Source organism: Oncorhynchus masou, chromosome 1 (genome assembly GCF_036934945.1).
Source record: "Oncorhynchus masou masou isolate Uvic2021 chromosome 1, UVic_Omas_1.1, whole genome shotgun sequence".
In the NCBI taxonomy this organism is placed as follows: domain Eukaryota; kingdom Metazoa; phylum Chordata; class Actinopteri; order Salmoniformes; family Salmonidae; genus Oncorhynchus; species Oncorhynchus masou.
The window spans coordinates 19,769,270-19,792,475 of NC_088212.1; the positions used below are offsets into that span (position 1 = coordinate 19,769,270).

General features: G+C 43.9%; 1 protein-coding gene across 5 annotated transcripts in view; it reads right to left on the reverse strand.

Annotated features, from left to right (window-relative positions):
* The window catches only part of LOC135528136 (intermembrane lipid transfer protein VPS13A-like), a 67,668-nt gene that overhangs the window by 16,346 nt on the left and 28,116 nt on the right, over positions 1-23,206 (reverse strand). For 2 of the 5 annotated variants that reach the window (XM_064957115.1, XM_064957033.1), the window contains exons 42-61: positions 22,845-22,997; positions 22,331-22,592; positions 21,847-22,007; positions 21,584-21,687; positions 20,172-20,466; positions 15,668-16,102; positions 15,403-15,507; positions 15,047-15,193; positions 14,640-14,771; positions 14,334-14,467; positions 13,023-13,100; positions 12,085-12,211; positions 5,703-5,932; positions 5,414-5,567; positions 5,085-5,231; positions 4,804-4,885; positions 4,565-4,634; positions 4,231-4,345; positions 1,231-1,344; positions 886-1,031 (exon numbers count right to left, since the gene is read on the reverse strand). In XM_064957115.1, coding sequence (XP_064813187.1) covers positions 886-1,031; positions 1,231-1,344; positions 4,231-4,345; positions 4,565-4,634; positions 4,804-4,885; positions 5,085-5,231; positions 5,414-5,567; positions 5,703-5,932; positions 12,085-12,211; positions 13,023-13,100; positions 14,334-14,467; positions 14,640-14,771; positions 15,047-15,193; positions 15,403-15,507; positions 15,668-16,102; positions 20,172-20,466; positions 21,584-21,687; positions 21,847-22,007; positions 22,331-22,592; positions 22,845-22,997 — 3,191 coding nt within the window. Of the gene's footprint in view, positions 1-885; positions 1,032-1,230; positions 1,345-4,230; positions 4,346-4,564; positions 4,635-4,803; positions 4,886-5,084; positions 5,232-5,413; positions 5,568-5,702; positions 5,933-12,084; positions 12,215-13,022; positions 13,101-14,333; positions 14,468-14,639; positions 14,772-15,046; positions 15,194-15,402; positions 15,508-15,667; positions 16,103-20,171; positions 20,467-21,583; positions 21,688-21,846; positions 22,008-22,330; positions 22,593-22,844; positions 22,998-23,206 lie in introns of all 5 variants that reach the window. The other 3 variants (XM_064957354.1, XM_064957275.1, XM_064957195.1) reach the window with 2 other exon arrangements.

Below are 23,206 nucleotides of genomic sequence, written 5' to 3' on the forward strand. Positions count from 1 at the left end.
GTCTAATGCCCATTGCATGTGTTTCTTGGCCCAAGCAAGTCTCTTCTTCTTATTGGTGTCCTTTAGTAGTGGTTTCTTTGCAGCAATTTGACCATGAAGGACTGATTCACACCGTCGCCTCTGAACAGTTGATGTTGAGATGTGTCTTCTACTTGAACTCTGTGAAGCATTTATTTGGGCTGTAATTTCTGAGGCTGGTACAGTAACTCAAATGAACTTATCATCTGCAGCAGAGGTAACTCTGGGTCTTCCATTCCTGTGGCGGTCCTCATGAGAGCCAGTTTCATCATAGCGCTGGATGGTTTTTGCAACTGCACTTGAAGAAACTTTCAAAGTTATTGAAATGTCTTAAAAGTAATGATGGACTGTGTTTTGTTTTGCTTATTTGAGCTGTTATATGGACTTGGTATTTTACCAAATAGGACTATCTTCTGTATACCACCCCTACCATGTCACAACACAACTGATTGGCTCAAATGCATTAAGAAGGAAAGAAATTCCACAAATTAACTTATAACAAGGCACACCTGTTAATTGAAATGCATTCCAGGTGACTACCTCATGAAGCTGGTTGAGAGAATGCCAAGTGTGCAAAGCTGTCATCAAGGCAAGGGTGGCTACTTTGAAGAATCTCAAATATATTTTGATTTGTTTAACACTTTTTTCGTTACTACATGATTCCATGTGTTATTTCGTAGTTTTGATGTCTTCACTATTATTCTACAATGTAGAAAATAGTACAAATATAGAAAAACCCTGGAATGAGTAGGTGTGTCCAAACTTTTGACTGGTACTGTATATGTATATGTATATGTATATGTGTGTGTGTGTGTGTGTGTGTGTGTGTGTGTGTGTGTGCGCGCGCGCCATTGTATGTGTCCATACTTGAAGACGATGTCCTGCACGTCAGTGAGGGTTGCTCCGATGCTTTTCAGCAGCAGATTGAGGGATTGGACAGGGATGACCTCAGTCTCCCTCTTCTCCTTATTACCATCCTCTCCTCCAGAACTCAAAGACAAACTCAGGTGCAACTATCAAACAAACACAAAACACACCTTGCTATAGCTACATCTTCCCATGATAGAGTCCCTTGCTATGGTGCATAACTGGCCAATAACAATTCATAACTAGATGGCCTACTGGTCAAGCCATGCTGTCTGGAAAATCTCCTGGCTCTAACGTAATATAGCATACAGGTAGTAAATGCACTGTAATGACACTGAAGCTCACCTTGATGGGAGAGATGTGGAAGTACTCATAGAGACTGATAGGGGACGTGTCAGCGGCTGAGATGTTGTTCAGCTCAGTCTTCAGATACTTAATGTCCTTCTCAAACAACTCCACCTGAACACCACCGAGGGAGAGGAGAGAGATATTGACGAGGAGCGGAAGTGAACCCAGGAACTCAAAAAGAACTTATTGCTTTTGTAAACAAAAGCTGTTTCGTCAAAATTCTAAAAACTTAGTCTAGTTGTTTTCATAGTATTTACAGGTAGGATGGGTCTTACGTCCAGGGACAAATCTATTTTAGAATATTAAAGTTGATAGATTTCCCAAAGAAGCATCGCAGTGGGCTGCATTGCCTGCATGGATAGTAATGTTAGCAGCAGGATGTGGGTACAAGGGTAAATTGTTTATCAAGTTAACTATATATTCTAGGTAATGTCAGCTAGGTACATATAAATAGGATAGGCAGACATCCAATATGTGTTATTTTAATGAAACAAACGTTAGCTTGATCTGCTAAAAACAATTTAAGCTACCATGAACTATGACAAATTATAGAAAAATGAAACAAATGTTATATTACTTGAGAATAATGACGCAAGTCCTAGTCTACTTTCTATGTTTTCTAACCTCCGATACAGAGACCTGCAAACTCTGCAGATGAAGGTCACAAAGAGAGTCTCAAGTCCTGGAGAGACTGAAGGGTATATCTCCAACGGGTTATATACATTGTAGTTTCTCTTGCTCCTAGAGATCTAGCTACTGGGTGTGCAGGTGTAGGTGTAACAATCCCTGTATATGGCTGACCTAAGATGCCCCTCTACAACAGCACTTCATACCCACAAAGCAGCATCCATTATCCTACCAAACCCATGATCTTGGTTAGGCGAGGATAACAGTACTTTAGGTCTCAGGGTGGGTGACAGCACCAGATGATGGCGTGGAGGTAGTGGTGTGGATCAGAAAACCAGTCAGTATCTGGTGAACCCCATTTGCCTGATGCAGCACGACATCTACTTTGCATAGAGTTGATCAGGCTGTTGATTTTGGCCTGTGGAATGTTGTCACACTCCTCTTAAATGGCTGTGCAAAGTTGCTGGATAATGGCGGGAACTGAAACAAGCTGCTGTACACATCAATCCAGAGCCTCCCAAACATGCTCAATGGGTGACATGTCTGGTGAGTATGCAGGCCATGGAAGAACTTGGACATTTTCAGCTTCCATGAATTGTGTACAGATTCTTGCGACATGGGGCAGTGCATTAGCACGATTAAACATTAGGTGATGTCGGCGGATGAATGGCACGACAATGTGCCTCAGGATCTCATCACAGTATCTCTGTGAATTCAAATTGCCATTGATAAAATGTACTTGTGTTTGTTGTCTGTAGCTGATGCCTGCCCATACCATAACCCCACCGCCACCATGGGGCACTCTGTTCATAACGTTGGCATCAGCAAATCGTTCGCCCACATGCCGCCATACATGCTGTCTGCCATCTGCCCAGTACAGTTGAAACAGGGATTCATCTGTGAAGAGCACACTTCTCCAGCGTGCCAGTGCCCATTGAAGGTGAGCATTTGCCCATTGAAGTCAGTTACAACGCTGAACTGCAGTCAGGTAAAGACCCTGGTGAGGACAACGAGCACGCAGATGAGCTTCCGCTAGACGGTTTGTGCAAAAATTCTTTGGTTGTGCAAACCCACAGTTTCATCAGCTGTCCGGGTGGCTGGTCTCAGACGATCCCGCAGGTGAAGAACCCAGATGTGGAGGTCCTGGGCTGGTGTAGTTACACGTTGGTCTGCATTTGTGAGGCTGGTTGGCCATACTGCCAAATTCTCTAAAAAGGACGTTGGAGGCAACTTAGGGTAGAGAAATTAACATTAAGTTCTCTGGCAACAGCTCTGGTGGACATCCCTACAGTTAGCATGCGAAATGCACGCTCCCTCAAATGCTGCTCCTTTACATTTTCAACCATCTCGGTAACGCGCCTTTCAACAGTTCTGGCAGACACAGGCATGGCTTTTATCTTTGAGATGATTGTGTCTTTGTTAGGCAATCCATCAAATAAAGCCTGCAAACTACTGAGGAAAATCTCCTTGATATATTCCCCATTAGTAAATGTTTTTCCATGTTTAGCAATGTACATCGCAACTTTGTAGCTCCCCTCTGTAGCTTGATTATTGACTGCATGTAGATTTGTAAACATAACTGCTTGCTTATCATACCTGGACACAGCCCTTTTGATTCCTTCAGCCTTTTCCGCCTCATCCTTCAAGTTTTTCTCCCATCTCGATTCTAAATGATGGCGTACACTTGATGTCCGACAAACAACAGTTTTACAACAGAGAGCTCAAAGAGCCCGGCCCTTCCATATTCCTTTGTCCAAGAGGGAATAAATGGGTGGACATCTGCCAAACTTTTCTTTGCTGATATAATTTTGCGCCCTGAACTTCTTTAAATAACAAGCTAGCTCTCATCTTCAGTGCGGCCTTGGTTTTGAATTTGTCAGGAGAGGCGAGGCAGGTCCTCTTGCACTGAACTAATAATATGAAACTCCTGCAAAATAATGAAAGCCCACTGGCTAATCAGGATTGACATACCTTGGGAACTACAACATTGCAGTGAATATCAATGCAATTCTGAAACCAGTGCATGCAATTTCAATCATTTTCTCCAGTTTATATAAAAATTTACTGACCAAAATAAGTGAGATAATAAATGTCAAGGCTTGGCTTAGCACACCAAGAATAAAAAAGACAAAAAATAAGAAAAAAATATATATACATTTTTTAAATTAGTATTTTTTTGGGTGGCTGGCTTGCCAAGCCTTAGCGTGCCAAGGCAAATACCCTCGCATGCCAAGGCTGGCATGCATGCCTTCGGTTGCCGACCCCTGATCTGTAGGCTCTTTGCACATGCTAGATCATTGGTTCCAAACTTCAGTCCTCGAGTATGTAGTGGGGATAATGTGTGGAGGTCAACTGAGGGGAAGGTCTTACCATCTGCTCTGATGTCATTACGCTGGCATTCTCCGGGGTGAACAGATCCAAGATGGCGTAGAGGAAACCCAGGTCCAACTTCAAGTCCATCTCCTGGATCAGCACCATGAAATACCTGATGAAGTCAGGGGGTGGAAGATATAGAGACAGGCGATGAGAAAGTTGTCAGAAATTAAGGTAAGGGAACAGAGAGAGAGAAGACACAGAAAGAACAGAAGAGAGTTAACAGAAGATAGAGAAGACACAGAGAGAGAGATGGAACAGAAAAGAGATGGAACAGAAGGAGAGAGATGGAAGATAGGTGGGAGAAAATGAACTATAGTGATGGACTCACTTGATGCGGGAGATATCTGAGTGTCCGGCTGCCCTGGTAACAATGCTGATGTCTGTCAGAGGTTTGGGTTCTAAAGGACAGTGTGGAGCAGAAACACCCATAGATATGTGTTTATCCAGAGTACTCCACTCTTAACAATGTGTATGGTTGCGTTCAAAATGGCCCCCTTTAGAGACCCACTTAGGGCCATGTAAGTGTGACTGCACAATACCAATGGACTTGGACAGTTTGGTACTGACCTGAGTCCATGGTGACAGACTTTGGTAGTTTTATTGGGTAGAAGACATAGGGAAAGATTGCTCCAGGCAGCTGATTCTGGATCTGTGGAAAAATAAAGGACTCAAACAATGGAACCAAAAAAAAGAAGGACAGCATGAAAGGAATGGCATTTAATTTAACTGAATTGTTGGCCAAATTACTAAATGGTCAATGTAAAAATCTATGGTATGATAGTCAGGTCGGGTGGGGACCCACCATACAGTTGGATAGAGTGCTCACTTTCCAACTCTCTGGAACCCACCTGTATGCGGTTGATCTGGACACGGTAGGCACTCTGGCGGGCCGATACGCTGTACTCCACCTTCACCCCCGGAAGGAAGTTCCTCCTGATTGGAGCATCACATGGCTTCATCATCCTCATGTCTTGCCTATTTGGCGTCAGAGACACCTGATAAAGGAGTTAGCCCACACACACACACACACACAGGTTATACTGGGGCTGTGCACAAATTGAGAACCACATTTACCTTTACAAATTGTATCATTTTCAAGGGGCAGAATATCAAGTGGATGGTACATGGTATTAGACACATGGATACTGTATAGTGGCATATCCATTTGCTGTCTGACCTGGAAGTTGCTCTCCAGGTCTAAGATGGAGTTGTCCACTGATCCACTCTCGGTGTACTCTCTGAAGTGGGTCTCCAGCAGCGCTGCATATTTAAAACTCAGGGGTTTCCAGCGAGACTTCTTCTTTGGCTTGAACTCCCACATCACGTCTGAACTACACACACAGGAAAGCACACTGAACATGCTGCTGTTCTGAAACTGGAACCACCTTTCCACTCACAGTACAATCAACTGTAGTACTATCATACCATAGTGAGTGAGTGTATATACTATGTGAGTGTGTGTATACCTGGTAATGCCAATGAAGGACACCTCCTGGTGGTTGCTGTTGTTGACCAGGGAGACACCCACGTCTTGCAGGGAGAGGATGATTTCCTGTTCAGCCAGCTCGGCCTTCTCACTCTCACACAGCAGCTTGTAGATCCGCCTGTCCTCGGTGAACAGCGCCACCCGCTGGAGGCCCTCGTAGAATGAGATGAGGTACAGCTTACCCTCCTCATTCACGTCCAACCGCAGGTCCTACACACGGATCAAGTGCACATCAGATGCAAAGAAAGCCTCAACAACTTTTTACACTATGCTTATACTACTGTACGTATTTTGTCTGTCTTGTAGAATTTTAAACTGGTTATCATCATGTTGCTTCCCTTGTAAAACTGCTCAAGCCATCAGACCAGTATAAAGGGGATAAAAATGCAGTAACACTTTCAAAGTTTCTGGTGGACTTCCCTAAATCCTTTACTAAGCCTTTTGAGGATCAGAGCCTGAATAATGATCCGATTAAAGTTGTGTGATTACTACACCTTATTAAGCAGCTCTGTTAAACACTAAGCTGTTTCATATCAGTTCATTTTTAGTGTGATATGTAATATGTATACGTATAGCCTACATATTAGTCTGAGGAGATAAAATGGTTGAGCCTCACGCCTGTGTGTCATATTGGTCTGATGTGCTGAATACAAAATGTGTATCACACGAATATGAAACACTGGTATAAATAAGAATGAACCATATTATCAATCAAACCGTGTGAGAATGTAACATATCAACACCGCTAGCGCAAATGGTGAATGGTGGTTAGGGTTGGGCAATCAACTTTTGTTCAATCATGATTCTGTACATATAAAATTGCCCGATAGACAATCGCCCCTTTAGAGGCCAGACATTGTTGTATTTAAAAAAATGGTATAATTAAAAAACAAACAGAACAAATCTGAATAGACCACTAGTGCAAGCTCGCATGCTACGGGAGGGACGAGAGGAATCGGTATTCATGACAACATATTTAGGGGTGCTGAATGGGCCAAATCCGATGTAACGAGAACAACTAATAATCCTACTTATCACTTATTATTATTATTATTACAAATATAAGATTATCACTTATCACAATGGTGCTTGTTTAGTATAGTTAGATCAAAGCTGAATCAATATCTCACAAGATCACAATGATTCATTAGTATTTTATAATACACCAAAAACACCTCCTTAGCAATTTATCTGAAGCTGAATAGTTTAAAAAATCCTCACCACAGCAAGCCACTAGGCCGGATATACAGTCTATTCGGAGTGTATTCAGACGCCTTAACTTTTTCCACATTTTGTTATGTTACAGCCTTATTCTAAAACGGAATGCATTTCAATTAACAGATGTGCCTTGTTAAAAGTATATTTGTGGAATATCTTTCCTTCTTAATGTGTTTGAGCCAATCAGTTGTGTTGTGACAAGGTAGGGGATAGATGGCCCTATTTGGTAAAAGACCAAGTACATCAACTGTTCAGAGGAGACTGCGTGAAATGTTTTATTTATTTTATTTCACCTTTATTTAACCAGGTAGGCTAGTTGAGAACAAGTTCTCATTTACAACTGCGACCTGACCAAGATAAAGCGTAGCAATTCGACACATACAACAACACAGAGTTACACATGGAATAAACAAAACAAAGTCAATAATACAGTAGAACAAAATAAAACAAAAAGTCTATATACAGTGAGTGCAAATGAGGTAAGTTAAGGAAATAAATAGGTCATGGTGGCGAAGTAATTACAATATAGCAATTAAACACTGGAATGGTAGATCGGCAGAAGATGAATGTGCAGGTAGAGATACTGGGGTGCAAAGGAGCAAAATAAATAAATAAATACCAGTATGGGGATGAGGTAGGTAGATAGATGGGCTGTTAACAGATAGGCTAAGTACAGGTGCAGTGATCTGTAAACTGCTCTGACAGCTGGTGCTTAAAGCTAGTGAGGGAGATGTGAGTCTCCAGCTTCAGAGATTTTTGCTCCAGTCATGGGCAGCAGAGAACTGGAAGGAAAGACGACCAAAGGAGGAATTGGCTTTGGGGGTGACCAGTGAGATATACCTGCTGGAGCGCGTGCTACGACTGGGTGCTGCTATGGTGACCAGTGAGCTGAGATAAGGCGGGGCTTTACCTAGCAGAGACTTGTAGATAACCTGTAGCCAGTGGGTTTGGCGACGAGTATGAAGTGAGGGCCATCTAACGAGAGTGTACAGGTCGCAATGGTGGGTAGTGTATGGTGCTTTGGTGACAAAACGGATAGCACTGTGATAGACTGCATCCAGTTTGTTGAGTAGAGTGTTGGAGGCTATTTTATAGATGACATCACCAAAGTCGAGGATCAGTAGAATGGTCAGTATTACGAGGGTATGTTTGGCAGCATGAGTGAAGGATGTTTTGTTGCGATATAGGAAGCCGATTCTAGATTTAATTTTGGATTGGAGATTCTTAATGTGAGTCTGGAAGGAGAGTTTACAGTCTAACCAGACACCCAGGTATAGTTGTCCACGTATTCTAAGTCAGAGCCGTCCAGAGTAGTGATGCTGGACGGGCGAGCAGATGCGGGCAGCGATTGATTGAAAAGCATGCATTTAGTTTTACTTGCGTTTAAGAGCAGTTGGAGGCCACGGAAGGAGAGTTGTATGGCATTGAAGCTCGTCTGGAGGTTAGTTAACACAGTGTCCAAGGAGGTGCCAGAAGTATACAGAATGGTGTCGTCTGAGTAGAGGTGGATCAGAGACTCACCAGCAACAAGAGCAAAATCATTGATGTATACAGAAAAGAGAGTCGGCCCGAGAATTGAACCCTGTGGCACACCCATAGAGACTGTCAGAGGTCCAGACAACAGGCCCTCCGATTTGACACACTGAACTCTATCAGAGAAGTAGTTGGTAAACCAGGCGAGGAAATCATTTGAGAAACCAAGGCTGTCGAGTCTGCCAATAAGAATGTTGTGATTGACAGAGTCGAAAGCCTTGGCCAGGTCGATGAATACGGCTGCACAGTAATGTCTCTTATCGATGGCGGTTATGATGTCGTTTAGAACCTTGAGCGTGGCTGAGGTGCACCCCATGACCAGCTCTGAAACCAGATTGCATAGCGGAGATGGGATGGCGTACCGCTGCAGAATGCTGTGGTAGCCATGCTGGTTAAGTGTGCCTTGAATACTAAATCAATCATAGACCGTGTCACCAGCAAAGCAGCCACACACCATCAGACCTCCTCCTTCATGCTTCATGGTGGGAACCACAAACGCAGAGATCATTCGTTCACCTTCTCTGCGTCTTACAGAGACATGGCGGTTGGAACCAAAAATCTCACATTTGGACTCATCAGACCAATGGACAGATTTCCACCGGCAAGTCTCTTCTTATTGGTGTCCTTTCGTCGTGGTTTCTTTGTAGCAAATCAACCATGCAGGCCTGATTTGACGCTTGTTTGCTAACCCGGCCTGCTAACTGCTAGCTTGCCCTGGTCTACTAGCTGCTAGCTTGTTTAGCTCCGGTCTACTAACTGTTAGCTTGTTAGCCTGCTAACTGTCTGAATCGCCGTGTCCCCAGCCAGCCCAACCACTCACTGGACCCATATGTTCACTTGGCTACGCATGCCTCTCTCTAATATCAATATGCCTTGTCCATTACTGTCCTGGTTAGTGATTACTGTCTTATTTCACTGTAGAGCCTCTAGCCCTGCTCAATATGCCTTAACCAACCGTATTGTTCCACCTCCTACATGTGCGATGACATCACCTGCTTTAAACATCTCAAGAGACTATATCTCTCTCTTCATTACTCAATGCCTAGGTTTACCTCCAATGTACTCACATCCTACCTTACCTTTGTCTGTACACTATGCCTTAAATCTATGCTATCGTGCCCAGAAACCTGCTCCTTTTACTCTCTGTTCTGAACGTGCTAGACGGCCAGTTCGTATAGGCTTTAGCCGTACCCTTATTCTACTTCTCCTCTGGTGATGTGGAGGTTAATCCAGGTCCTGCAGTGCCAAGCTCCACTCCCACCCCCCAGGTGGTCTCATTTGTTGACTTCTGTAAATGTAAAAGCCTTGGTTTCATGCATGTTAACATTAGAAGCCTACTCCCTAAGTTTGTTTTACTCACTGCTTTTGCACACTCTGCCAACCCAGATGTCTTAGCCGTGTCTGAATCCTGGCTTAGGAAAACCACCAAAAACCCTGAAATCTCCATTGCTAACTATAACATTTTCCGCCATGATAGAACTGCCAAAGGGGGCGGTGTTGCAATCTACTGTAAAGATAGAAAGTAATACAGAACTCTGCAGGCTAAGTCTGTACCCAAACAATTTGAGCTTCTACTTCTAAAAATTCACCTTTCCAGAAACAAGTCTCTCACTGTTGCCGCTTGCTATAGACCTCCCTCTGCCCCCAGCTGTGCCCTCGATACTATATGTGAACTGATTGCCCCCCCATCTATCTTCTGAGCTCGTGCTACTAGGTGACCTAAACTGGGACATGAATCATTTTGCACGCCCAATTTTTCAGTTTTTGATTTTTTTTAAAAGTTTGAAATATCCAATAAATGTCGTTCCACTTCATGATTGTGTTCCACATGTTGTTGATTCTTCACAAAAAAATACAGTTTTATATCTTTATGTTTGAAGCCTGAAATGTGGCAAAAGGTCGCAAAGTTCAAGGGGGCCGAATACTTTCGCAAGGCACTGTATATATATATATATTGGTTTTGAGACAATATGTGTGGGCAGACTATGCAATTGGAGGAACCATTTTATGCATATTCCATAATGATATTCAGTACAAACTTTGAGAAATTATGTTATGAGCTCGTTAACCTTAAAACAATTGTACTACACCACGCATTAAATTGTATGTCTAGACTTGACAGAAATAGTAGCAAAAGGTTGGGATTACATAGTGACAAAAGTTTGACTTCAGAATGTATTACTCAGCAGTGATGCTGTCGGTCTGAACGGAGCGCAAGACCTAAGCTACTATGCGTTGTAGGTAGGTTGCACATTGCTCGAATAATATGGAAATAGGCGTAGACCAACCATCAATTATTTTATTTTGCTCAGCTCTAAAGTTTTCTCTTGACTTCTCATTCGTTTCCATCTTGGTATTGTTTGACTTCTCATTCGTTTCCATTTGGGTATTGTTTGACTTCTCATTCGTTTCCATTTTGGTATGCTTTGACTTCTCATTCGTTTCCATTTGGGTATTGTTTGACTTCTCAGTCGTTTCCATTTTGGTATTGTTCACTCAATTTCACTTACTGTGGCCTGAAATATTTGTCATTCAAAATAAAACTGATTGAGAATAGCCAAGCTATAGACTACGACTTTCATTCCCATTTGAAAGCTGCAACTTCAGGACAAACACGTTATTATAATATTTGGGAACTACACTTCATAACTTGTCATTTATGATATTTCAGTTAGTTGGATTAGTCTAGGCTTTTGGCCATTTGGTTCACAATGGCAATGAGGCATTTTATTTCTGTCATGCATGCTTCATTTCATTCTTATACTAGCCTACAAGCTTTGCTCAAATTTAAGGTTCGTTCAAAACAACTCATTTTATGTTTTCTTATCTTGCTATTGTTTGTTCTATCAATCTCATTATTACCTTACCATGTATTTAGCTTATGCAAATACAATTAAAAACTTTCTGAGCCTACTAGAACTGTTCAATTCATTCATTGTTTAGTCATGAAATAGCGCAGTGGGAGAAATCCAGGATGCATAAAACTGAGAAGCTTAATAGGTCAAGTCATATCCAGAGAGAGAGAAAAAAATAGCTTGCGGGATTGTGTACCCACATGTGTATACCACCCCAACACCGTATTGCAAGCAAAACCTTTTAGCAGCTCCCCTCTTGACAGAGAGTATATTTCATGCAATTCTACACATTTTGATAATGGGGCGTAGAGAACATGTTGCAGTTTTAAAGCAATGTTGCAATTCTACACATTTTGCTTTGGGGTGGAGAGAAGATTTTGCAATTTTATAACACATTTCATGCAATTGTACTCATTTTGCTATGGGGTGGAGAGAAGTTTTTAATATGATATCTGAGTGAGACTGACTAACAAAATCAATGGGGGCTCCCCGGACAGTAATTTGAGTGACCATCAATGACTGACTCACTGTAAGAGAAAATCTGCTGATGCACAACCAAATTTCAAAATTGCACCTTGTGTATTCTAATATTCTATGTTGAGTCGAGGGCTTTCAAAAGTGGCCGCCAGTTGCCCATCCTCTGTCACATCATGATGTCATCACCATCGACGATGGCTGCTAATCATCCCCGATAGACGGTGCTATGGTAATATACCCAACCCTAGTAGAAGTGAATAGAAAGCTGTGTTATGGTACCTCTTCACTCTTCAGCTCGCCACTGTAGCTACCACACTGCCAGGCCAGGGAGCGTGACCCGGTGGGCTCAGCCCAGGTATAGTACACCGCCTTCCCCGGGCTCAGCTTGTCCTTCTCCTTCTGACTGCTACTTGTGCACACACACACACACACACACACACACACACACACACACACACACACACACACACACACACACACACACACACACACGTAACGGGAAAGAGTTAGAAAGCACACACACAAGACCACGCAAACCCCACCACTAGGAAGATGGCTGACAGGCAGAAAAAAACATGGGTGATGGAAATGGGTTGGGGAAAATGGAAGGCACTAGTAAGCAGAGGTCAGATCCCATTGCCATAGTCCCATCCAAGCAGCAGCAGAGTCCCACTATGAAGCAAATTAACCTGGAATATAGAGGGGAGGTCAAAGGGCAAACAGTCATAACATTGTGAAGCCGGAGTTCCTCCTTGATCACTCCACACTCTGTAGTTTGGTCACTAACAATCAGTTGACTCGTGGTTGTTGAACCATACAGTGATATTAATATGTAATACAATATTTTTAAGCATTTATATAATGCACATAATCTATTTTCTTGTGGAGTGGCATGTTAGCACCAAAACCGAACAAAGGCTCTTTCCTTTCACCAGCGGTTACCTGGGGGTCCAGCTCTGACCACACTCTGACCACTCCTGAACCATGAACACACAGACTGCAAACACCACCGTATATGTGTACGTTCGCTCTATCGCCCATGCCTTCTGCATTAGTAATTGTATGCTAGGGAGAGAATTTAAAGTTCTCCAATATGTCCACTCCATCTGAAGCAAGTCACTCATTCGGTCTGTTCCTACCCCATATCCCTCTCCCTCCCTCCCTCCAGGGTCTGAGTGGGTGAGAGCCAGAGTACCCGTGGGGCTGGGTCCTGCTACCTGTGCTGGGTCTCCTCTAGTGAGAAGGAGAGTTCGAGCAGCTCGTCTGCCAAGCATTTTGACGAGTCTCTCCGCAATCTGCCCGTCCAAACAAAAACCAAACAAATCCATAAATTCACACAAACTCTGTCAACAAGAAAGAGCACACATTCACATTTCAGACAATGTGTCACTAGCAAAGAATTCTGACTTAAAGCAAAATAAGTGTCAATCACAAGTCACTAACCAAAGGAAATTCATCCATGCAAACAGGGCAAATACAGACAAAACACAAAATTGAAGAAAACAAAAACCCTGTATTAAAACAAATAAAAAGTAAGTGCAAACAACAAAGAAAACCAAGGGACAACAAGTAAAAACAAAAGATAGGGTTGTATCCTGCACGCAGCACAGCCTGGGAAGTTTGCTGAAACTGAGGCTGTAAACATGCAGGTTTAAATCAGAAACCAATGAGGACAGCCTCAACACTTATTTTGTACTGTTAACTTATGTCCCCATAAATAAATCGCCACTATCTCAAGGACACTGCTAAAAGGAAAGTTGAGACATCCCACTTCAAGATAGACTAAGATTTATGAGGAATATAGGTTGTTTCAGTGCATTGCACCAGTTGTAAGTATAAAATGTCACACATTTTAACATATTTCTGCTTATTGCCCTGTTTACCTACCTTCCTCCCTCCCTTCCCATCCTTACCCTCCTCCCCCATCCACCCCCTCTCTCCTCCCTCCCCATCCTTCCCCTCTCTCCTCCTCCCCCATCCACCCCCTCCTCCCCTCTCTCCTCCCTCCCCATCCTTCCCCTCTCTCCTCCTCCCCCATCCACCCCCTCCTCCACATCCACTCCCTCCTCCATCCTTCCCCTCCCCCATCCTTCCCCTCGTCCCCGCTCTCTTCCTCCCCCATCCTTCCCCTCCTCCCCCATCCTTCCCCTCCTCCCCGCTCTCCTCCTACCCCATCCTTCCCCTCCTCCCCGCTCTCCTCCTACCCCATCCTTCCCCTCCTCCCTGCTCTCCTCCTCCCCCATCCTTCCCTTCCTTCCCCTCCTCCCCTCTCTCCCCATCCTTCCCCTCCTCCTCCCCCATTCACCCCCTCCTCCCTCCCCATCCTTCCTTCCCCTCCTCCCCTCTCCTCCTCCCCCATCCACCCCCTCCTCCCCTCTCTCCTCCTCCCCCATCCTTCCCCTCCTCCCCCTCTCTCCTCCTCCCCCATCCTTCCCCTCTCTCCTCCTCCCCCATCCTTCCTCCCCTCCTCTCCCATCCACCCCCTCTCTCCTCCCCCATCCACCCCCTCCCTCCAGTCTTTCCTTTACCTCTGGTAGAACTCCAGCGTCTGCTCCAGGGTGTGGTTGATGATGAGGAAGGGGGCGGCTCCATCGTGGTAGTCCGAAAAACGGATAATGATCGAGTGGTCTGATAGGTTCACGTCCACAATGACTCCGCCCAGCTGGAAAATACAGGAGGAAAGCCAAATTAAAAGTGGTAGTACTAGTACATTAAGGAACCCAACTTGGAAAATGTATTTCTCGCCACATCATCAGCTTATACAGTAGTTACCCACAAACACTCCAGTACAGTCCTTAAGTTTATGTGTGTGTGTAGTGCAATTTCAGGCTCACAGTGTTGTCCAGGTGCAGCAACAGGCAGTTTTCTGGTTTGGTGAAGTCCATGGTTTGAGGGGTTGACTGACAGCCTTCTACCTTGATTTTGAGCTTCTTGGAGTCCTTCTCGGGCCAGAATGGGATGGCTGCCTGAGTAGCACAGAGAGAACGAGAGAAGCAAGTGAGAGAGAGAAGAGAGTGAGAGAAGAGAGTGAGAGAGACAAAAACAGAGAGGTCAGTTTCACTACATGGATATGCTATGCAGGGTAGGGCTCCATTATTCCATTCAAAAATTCTGTCAGGAAAATAACTGATATTCAAGCCCTGATTTGAACATATTTTTACTATTAGCACTTTTCATTGCACTTCCTGAATGGATTGAATTGCATTGCATTGGGGGTTGTAGGTAGCTCTAGTTGTGGTACCTGGTGTGGGTTGGCCTTGGTCCAGTGGTCCTGGCCCTCCTCTCCCACCCAGATCACATGCTTGGTCCTGTTCACCAACAGGTAGTATGGCACAAAGCTCACGATACGGGTCAGGCTGAAACTGCTGGGGTCGATCTTCACCCCGATCTTCAATCAAACCATAGAAAGCCACAATCAACCTGAATCAATCCACTCATCATCTGTGGATTGTTCAATGTTCAGCAAATCACACTCCATGACCATTCTGAAAGTTGTTGAAAGCGTGAACATCAACCAACACTATAATTCTGCTGGTGTCACTTCAAATAAACTCCCAGCAGGTTCTCTGCTAGTAGTCTTGATTCACCACCACTCACCAGGTAATCTTTGAGCCTCCCTTTGCACTTCACTTCACCATAGCTACCCACGGTATCCAGGGAGAAATCATCAGACAGCTCGCTGTCCGAGATCATCAGCCGCACCTGCCACGGGGAGAGAGAAAGGTTCGGCGAGACAAGCAGTAAGGATTAGGTCTTTAAGATTAGGCATTATCATTTAAAAGCCCAGTCCTTGTTTAAATAAAAAAATAGCAGGCCCGCCATTTGGTGTGCACTTTGACCAAAGTCAATCCCCACCCACTACCTTGTTGTTGTGCAGAAAGTTGCGTGGCTTGAAGGAGAAGAGCAGGGGCATGTCATAGTCCATGGCGTGTTTGCGGTGGATGTCGTCGGCCTTGTATTGTAGCAGGCGACCCGTCTTGTTCACCATCCAGTAGGGAGAATGGATGGCCACCTCAGTCAGGCCCGCATCGTACTTCACATGCACCGCAATGTCCAGCTCTGCCCGCTTCCTTTCTCCACCCTCCCCTAACCTAACCTCCTCATCTTCATCGTGCAGGGAGCAGAACACGATGAAGGTGATCTCGTCCTGGTCGCCATGGAGACCATAGTGGGCCTTCCAATCCTGCCCCAGGTAGTTGAGGAGGCGGAGTTCCAGGCTTGACAGGTCCATGACGGCGGTGTGAAGCTCTGCTGAGTGGCCGTCCATCAATGTGATGGGGGTGGGCTCTTCACTATCCTGTCAGCCAATCAACACACACAATATCAATCAGTGACCAATAATAGTCATGTGAGGGTGAAGGTCTGAGGATATATGACATACATATATATCCAGTGGTAGAAAAAGTACCCAGTATTCATACTTGAGTAAAAGTAAAGATACCTTAAAAGAAAATGACTCAAGTAAAAGTCACCCAGTAAAATACTACTTGAGTCAAAGTATTTGGTTTCAAATATACTTACAGTGCCTTGCGAAAGTATTCGGCCCCCTTGAACTTTGCGACCTTTTGTCACATTTCAGGCTTCAAACATAACGATATAAAACTGTATTTTTTTGTGATGAATCAACAACAAGTGGGACACAATCATGAAGTGTCATCAACATTCATTAGCATGCAACTATGAAAGGTTTAAACGGTTTATAACAGGTATGCGTTAGACTCAATAAAGAAGTATCAGTGTACCACAGGGGAGTATTTAGATGGTCACATGACAGATGGTCCACATGGCAAGTGGAAAGATGATGGCCCTGTTTGAATACTTCAAAAATACACCCGTCTTCCTTCCTTCTTCCCTTGAAGTTATCACTGATCTAACACACATTTATGTGTGTAAGCAACTGTTGTAGCACAACTTTCTCCAATCCAGCCATGTCAGATCAGGGATTTCTTCAAGGAATGGAGAAAGGAAGGATGCATCCATCAAGTATTCAAACAGAGCCTAGGATGTGTCCTGCATGCAAGCCATTGTCAGATCCGTAGGGGAAGTACAGTGCCTTGCGAAAGTATTCGGCCCCCTTGAACTTTGCGACCTTTTGCCACATTTCAGGCTTCAAACATAACGATATAAAACTGTATTTTTTTGTGAAGAATCAACAACAAGTGGGACACAATCATGAAGTGGAATGACATTTATTGGATATTTCAAACTTTTATAACAAATCAAAAACTGAAAAATTGGGCGTGCAAAATTATTCAGCCCCTTTACTTTCAGTGCAGCAAACTCTCTCCAGAAGTTCAGTGAGGATCTCTGAATGATCCAATGTTGACCTAAATGACTAATGATGATAAATACAATCCACCTGTGTGTAATCAAGTCTCCGTATAAATGCACCTGCACTGTGATAGTCTCAGAGGTCCGTTAAAAGCGCAGAGAGCATCATGAAGAACAAGGAACACACCAGGCAGGTCCGAGATACTGTTGTGAAGAAGTTTAAAGCCGGATTTGGATACAAAAAGATTTCCCAAGCTTTAAACATCCCAAGGAGCACTGTGCAAGCGATAATATTGAAATGGAAGGAGTATCAGACCACTGCAAATCTACCAAGACCTGGCCGTCCCTCTAAACTTTCAGCTCATACAAGGAGAAGACTGATCAGAGATGCAGCCAAGAGGCCCATGATCACTCTGGATGAACTGCAGAGATCTACAGCTGAGGTGGGAGACTCTGTCCATAGGACAACAATCAGTTGTATACTGCACAAATCTGGCCTTTATGGAAGTGGCAAGTAGAAAGCCATTTCTTAAAGATATCCATAAAAAGTGTAGTTTAAAGTTTGCCACAAGCCACCTGGGAGACACACCAAACATGTGGAAGAAGGTGCTCTGGTCAGATGAAACCAAAATAGAACTTTTGGCAACAATGCAAAACGTTATGTTTGGCGTAAAAGCAACACAGCTCATCACCCTGAACACACCATACCCACTGTCAAACATGGTGGTGGCAGCATCATGGTTTGGGCCTGCATTTCTTCAGCAGGGACAGGGAAGATGGTTAAAATTGATGGGAAGATGGATGGAGCCAAATACAGGACCATTCTGGAAGAAAACCTGATGGAGTCTGCAAAAGACCTGAGACTGGGACGGAGATTTGTCTTCCAACAAGACAATGATCCAAAACATAAAGCAAAATCGACAATGGAATGGTTCAAAAATAAACATATCCAGGTGTTAGAATGGCCAAGTCAAAGTCCAGACCTGAATCCAATCGAGAATCTGTGGAAAGAACTGAAAACTGCTGTTCACAAATGCTCTCCATCCAACCTCACTGAGCTCGAGCTGTTTTGCAAGGAGGAATGGGAAAAAATGTCAGTCTCTCGATGTGCAAAACTGATAGAGACATACTCCAAGCGACTTACAGCTGTAATCACAGCAAAAGGTGGCGCTACAAAGTATTAACTTAAGGGGGCTGAATACTTTTGCACGCCCAATTTTTCAGTTTTTGATTTGTTAAAAAAGTTTGAAATATCCAATAAATGTCATTCCACTTCATGATTGTGTCCCACTTGTTGTTGATTCTTCACAAAAAAATACAGTTTTATATCTTTATGTTTGAAGCCTGAAATGTGGCAAAAGGTCGCAAAGTTCAAGGGGGCCGAATACTTTCGCAAGGCACTGTAAGTATCAAAAGTAAACGTAATTGCTAAAATATAAGTAAAAGTAGAAATGATTTCAAATTCCTTATATAAAGCAAAGCAGGCGGTAGGGCTGGGCAATATGGCCAAAATATTATATCACGGTATTTAAAAAAAAATTGAATAATAAAAGTTGAAGATTTGCTTTATGAGTAGTGAGTGATCCTAGGGTGGCGACATACATTCTAAGTGATATCAACGAGTCTGTCTCCATTCTGATTGTTATATACTGTTCAATTCAACTTCAACCAAAACAAATTTCTGCTTTTTTATAATTTCTGCATTTCCTGCATTCAAATGCAGTGGTGGAAAAATACCCAATTGTCATACTTGAGTAAAAGTAAGGATAAGTTCATAGAAAATTACTCAAGTGAAAGTCACCCAGTAAAATACTACTTGAGTAAAAGTATAAAAGTATTTCATTTTAAATTAAGTATCAAAAGTAAATGTTATTGCTAAAATATACTTAAGTATCAAAAGTAAAAGTATAAATCATTTCAAATTCCTTATATTAAGCAAACCAGATGGCACCATTTTCTTCATTTTTTTTTAAATTTCCGGATAGCCAGGGACACACTCCAACACTAAGAAAATAGAACTGTTTGGCCATAATGACCATCGTTATGTTTGGAGGAAAAATGGGGATGCTTGCAAGCCGAAGAACACCATCCCAACCGTGAAGCACGGTGGTGGCAGCAACATGTTGTGGGGGTGCTTTCCTGCAGGAGGGACTGATGCACTTCACAAAATAGATGGCTTCATGTGGATGGAAAATTACGTGGATATATTGAAGCAACATCTCAAGACACCAGTCAGGAAGTTAAAGCTTGGTCGCAAATGGGTCTTCCAAATGGACAATGGCCCCACGCATACTTCCAAATTGTGGCAAAATGGCTTAAGGACAACAAAGTCAAGGTATTGGAGTGGCCATCACAAAGCCCTGACCTCAATCCTATAGGAAATTTGTGGGCAGAACTGAAAAAGCTTGTGCGAGCAAGAAGGCCTACAAACCTGACTCAGTTACACCAGCTCTGTCAGGAGGAATGGGACAAAATTCACCCAATTTATTGTGGGAAGCTTGTGGAAGGCTACCCGAAACGTTTGACCCAAGTTAAATAATTTAATGGCAATGTTACCAAATACTTATTGAGTGTATGTGAACTTCTGACCCACTGGGAATGTGATGAAAGACATAAAAGCTGAAATAAATCCCTCTATCAACTATTATTCTGACATTTCACATTCTTAAAATAAAGTGATGACCCTAACGGACCTAAGACAGGGCATTTTTATGTCAGGAATTGTTAAAAACAGAGTTTAAATGTATTTGGCTAAGGTGTATGTAAACTTCCGACTTCAACTGTATAGCTATGTGCAGTATGAATGTGATAGAGGAGCAGTTGTAACATACTGTAGGTCCATTTCTCTGCTGGTGGGTAGGGACTCAGGAGTAATGTGGGTAGTAGCCACTGATCTGTCTATGTGTGTATGTTTTGGTTTTCTTCACAACAATAGTGAAAGAAGTCCAATTTGGACAAGTGGGGAGATTTAGCCGGTCCGCACAAGGAAAAGGCTATTTTAGGCTTATCAATTGTTTTCAATGACGATGATTGTTCATTGATTGTTTGGTCCCCACAAGGATAAAAAAAACAAGTGTGTGTGTGTGTGTGTGTACCTGTAGGCGATAGGTGATGGGGTAGGGTAGAAGGTTCCGGAGCAGGACGGAGGGCCACAGGTGCAGGATGTAGGGCTCATCAAAGTGCTCCCCGGCCACTCCCGTGTGTTGTGATGTCACTGTGTCTTTCAGAGGTACGATGTTGACCATTAGCACGCTGGCGCTGTTGCCATGTCGATGACAGGTCTGCTGCACACGTGTGCCAGGCTGCTGGCTCACTGACTCATAGCTGAAGCCCTCGGAAGAATCATATTGATTGTCTCCTTCGGTTACCGGCTGCAGGCTCAACTTTGACCTAAGGGGGGTGGACACACAGCAGTCAGTGTGTGTGTGGTGTGTGTGTGTTGAGGACAACTTCCTGGGCTTCAGGAGGAAGGCCAATGGAAAATTGGACACTCGTGCTGCAGGGTTTGGAGTCTGGTCAGACCTCAATGACGTGTGCAACCGGAATAGAGTGGAGCTCTGATGAACATGGACTGATAGGCAAACTGAGCAGTGACGCCCTCTGATGCAGTTGTGGCAGATTGCAGTGTTTTTGTGGAGGCTTCTGTCCCCCATGATGGAACATCTCATCCTACTTCCAGGACAACAATCCTTGGTATCAGACGGATGCAGCTACTGCAACACTGGACTGGCCTGAGGCAGCAGGGGAAACTCACTGCCCTGGACTGTGCTGACCACTGTCGCCCATTGGAGGCAGGTAGCCTAGTGGTTAGAGCGTTGGACTAGTAACCAAAAGGTTGCAAGATCGAATCCTCCGAGCTGACAAGCTGTCGTTCTGCCCTGAACAAGGCAGTTAACCCACTGTTCCAAGGCCATCATTGAAAACAAGAATTTGTTCTTAACTGACTTGCCTAGTTAAATAAAGGTAAAATAAAATACAATTCCATGTACCAGAATGCTGCCATTGGCAAGGACATTCTCACCTTTACTGTTAAGGCGAGGCTGCAAGTTCTACCAACAAAATATAAACTAGTACTCTGGTACCCTGCAAGCCATAACCCATTTTGTATTATACATGTGTCAAATGTAATGGAGTCCATGTTGTGAATGCTTGCTGTTCATACAAGGATTTGTACTATTGCTAGTCATGACCTCTTTGTCGACCTGATAGCCAGCGAGGTGAGACCGGTAGTCTCACCAACAGCACACATCCAGGAAGCTGGTTTGATCTAAATTATGAATGTGTTTTCCTGTGTACCAAATACGCCAGATGTTGTTGTTGTTGTTGTGGGGGGGTACTCATTTGACGGCTACATGGGGCAGGCCTTTGCCGATAAGCTGCTGAAATACCAGCCCCTCGTGGCAAGCTTGGACAGCCTCATGCATACAGGGACCTATGAAATGTTTGGATCCTTTTTTACTGTAAATTTGATTGGTGGACTCAAAGTATTTAAATGTATGTGTGCTACCTGTAGGAGTCGAGAGGCACGCAGAACTCCTCTGTAGGTAATGACATCCCCAGACACATGGAGCCCTCCATCACTCTGAACGGGATGGAAAAGTGGTTTATGATCTGTAAGGGAGACATGAGAAAGAGACACGTTGTTCAGATATAAATTATATTCCCTGGGGTCACGTTTAGTACATTCTGGGGTTCGAGTTAAGTACAGTGGAGAGAGAAGGAAGAGGGGTAGGGAAGCAATCCCCCCCCCCCCCGGTGACTATAACTTGCCTGGAAGGGAGAGCGGATCTTGATGTGCTTGCTTCCCTGCACAGAGTAGATCTGACAGACCAGGAAGCGGGTGACCCCAGAGACTTTGTGCATGACACTGTACATACCACGCCCCACTTTGATCAACGGAATCATGCTGGCTGAAGTGTGGCCCGACGGAGCTGAGGACAAGAACATCATAAGCCATCAGATCAACGACTAAATTGACCCTAGACCCAGCGAACTACTTGTGTTAGCTCCGCAAACAAATGCCAGAGCATTAGGTCAGAACGCTAACACTGTCTTTGACCCAGGGTTTAAATATCAAGGATCGTATTCATAAAGCAACTCAGAGTAGGAGCGCTGATCTAGGATCAGGTCCCGTGTCCATATAATCTTATTCATTATGATATAAAAAGCAAGACTGATCCCGAGATCAGAAGGTTCTACTCTGAATATGGGTGCTGGTCTGCACTGGTGTAACTGTTGTAACTGTGTTGCTTACTGGGCTGTATGTAGTAGTCCTTGGCCACCAGCGAGGTCATGGCAGAGAACTGGTCTGAGTGGGTGGTGGTGCGACGGTAGTCCATGTTGACACTCTCTCCGTTCTGCAGCTCTACACGGTTCTCTGTGGCCACACGGCCCAGGGGGCAGAACATCTCACTGTACACCACTGACACAGTCAGTCCCAGACGGTTCTTCACCACGAACGGCGCCTCGTCCTCCTGGAAACTCTCTGATGTCTGCTTGGCCGCCTCCGCAAAGGCCTGCCATGCATTCACAAGCACGTTGGGATGTACAAGAAATAAGGACTACACCAAGCTATCCCAACACATTAAAAACAACCCATTTAGACATAAAAAGTTATTCTTTAAAATGTTTTATTGTGATTATTATTGACAGTATAGATTATGTGATTCCATAATTTATTTATTAAATTGTTCACAAAAAAAGTTATATTTTCAGCTAGTCAATTGAATAGCACATACAAGTGCTGGTGTGTGACGTCATTGACTTACCGTGCCCAGGTTACTGAGCATGCCCAGTCCACACTTGGAGAGGGTGATGTTGAGCTGGTCCTTGCTGCTGATGCTGATGATAGTCTTGTAGTCTGGGATGCTGTAATCTACTTCATCTGATATACCTGAGTACTTTACTGGCTTCTTCTTCATCTGCAGTTGGGGGAAATCATGGCCGTTAAGTGTGTGGTGGACAGTGTGTTTACACTATCTGGATGAGCGATGTGTGTGGAACATGGGACAGTGTTTGTGAGTTTGTGTGTGTGTGGTGTGAATGAGAAATTATTTAAAGGTTGACATTGGGCAGAAAATATATTTTTTTTAGTTTTCTGCTGTATAACTGATCAATGCACTATCATACC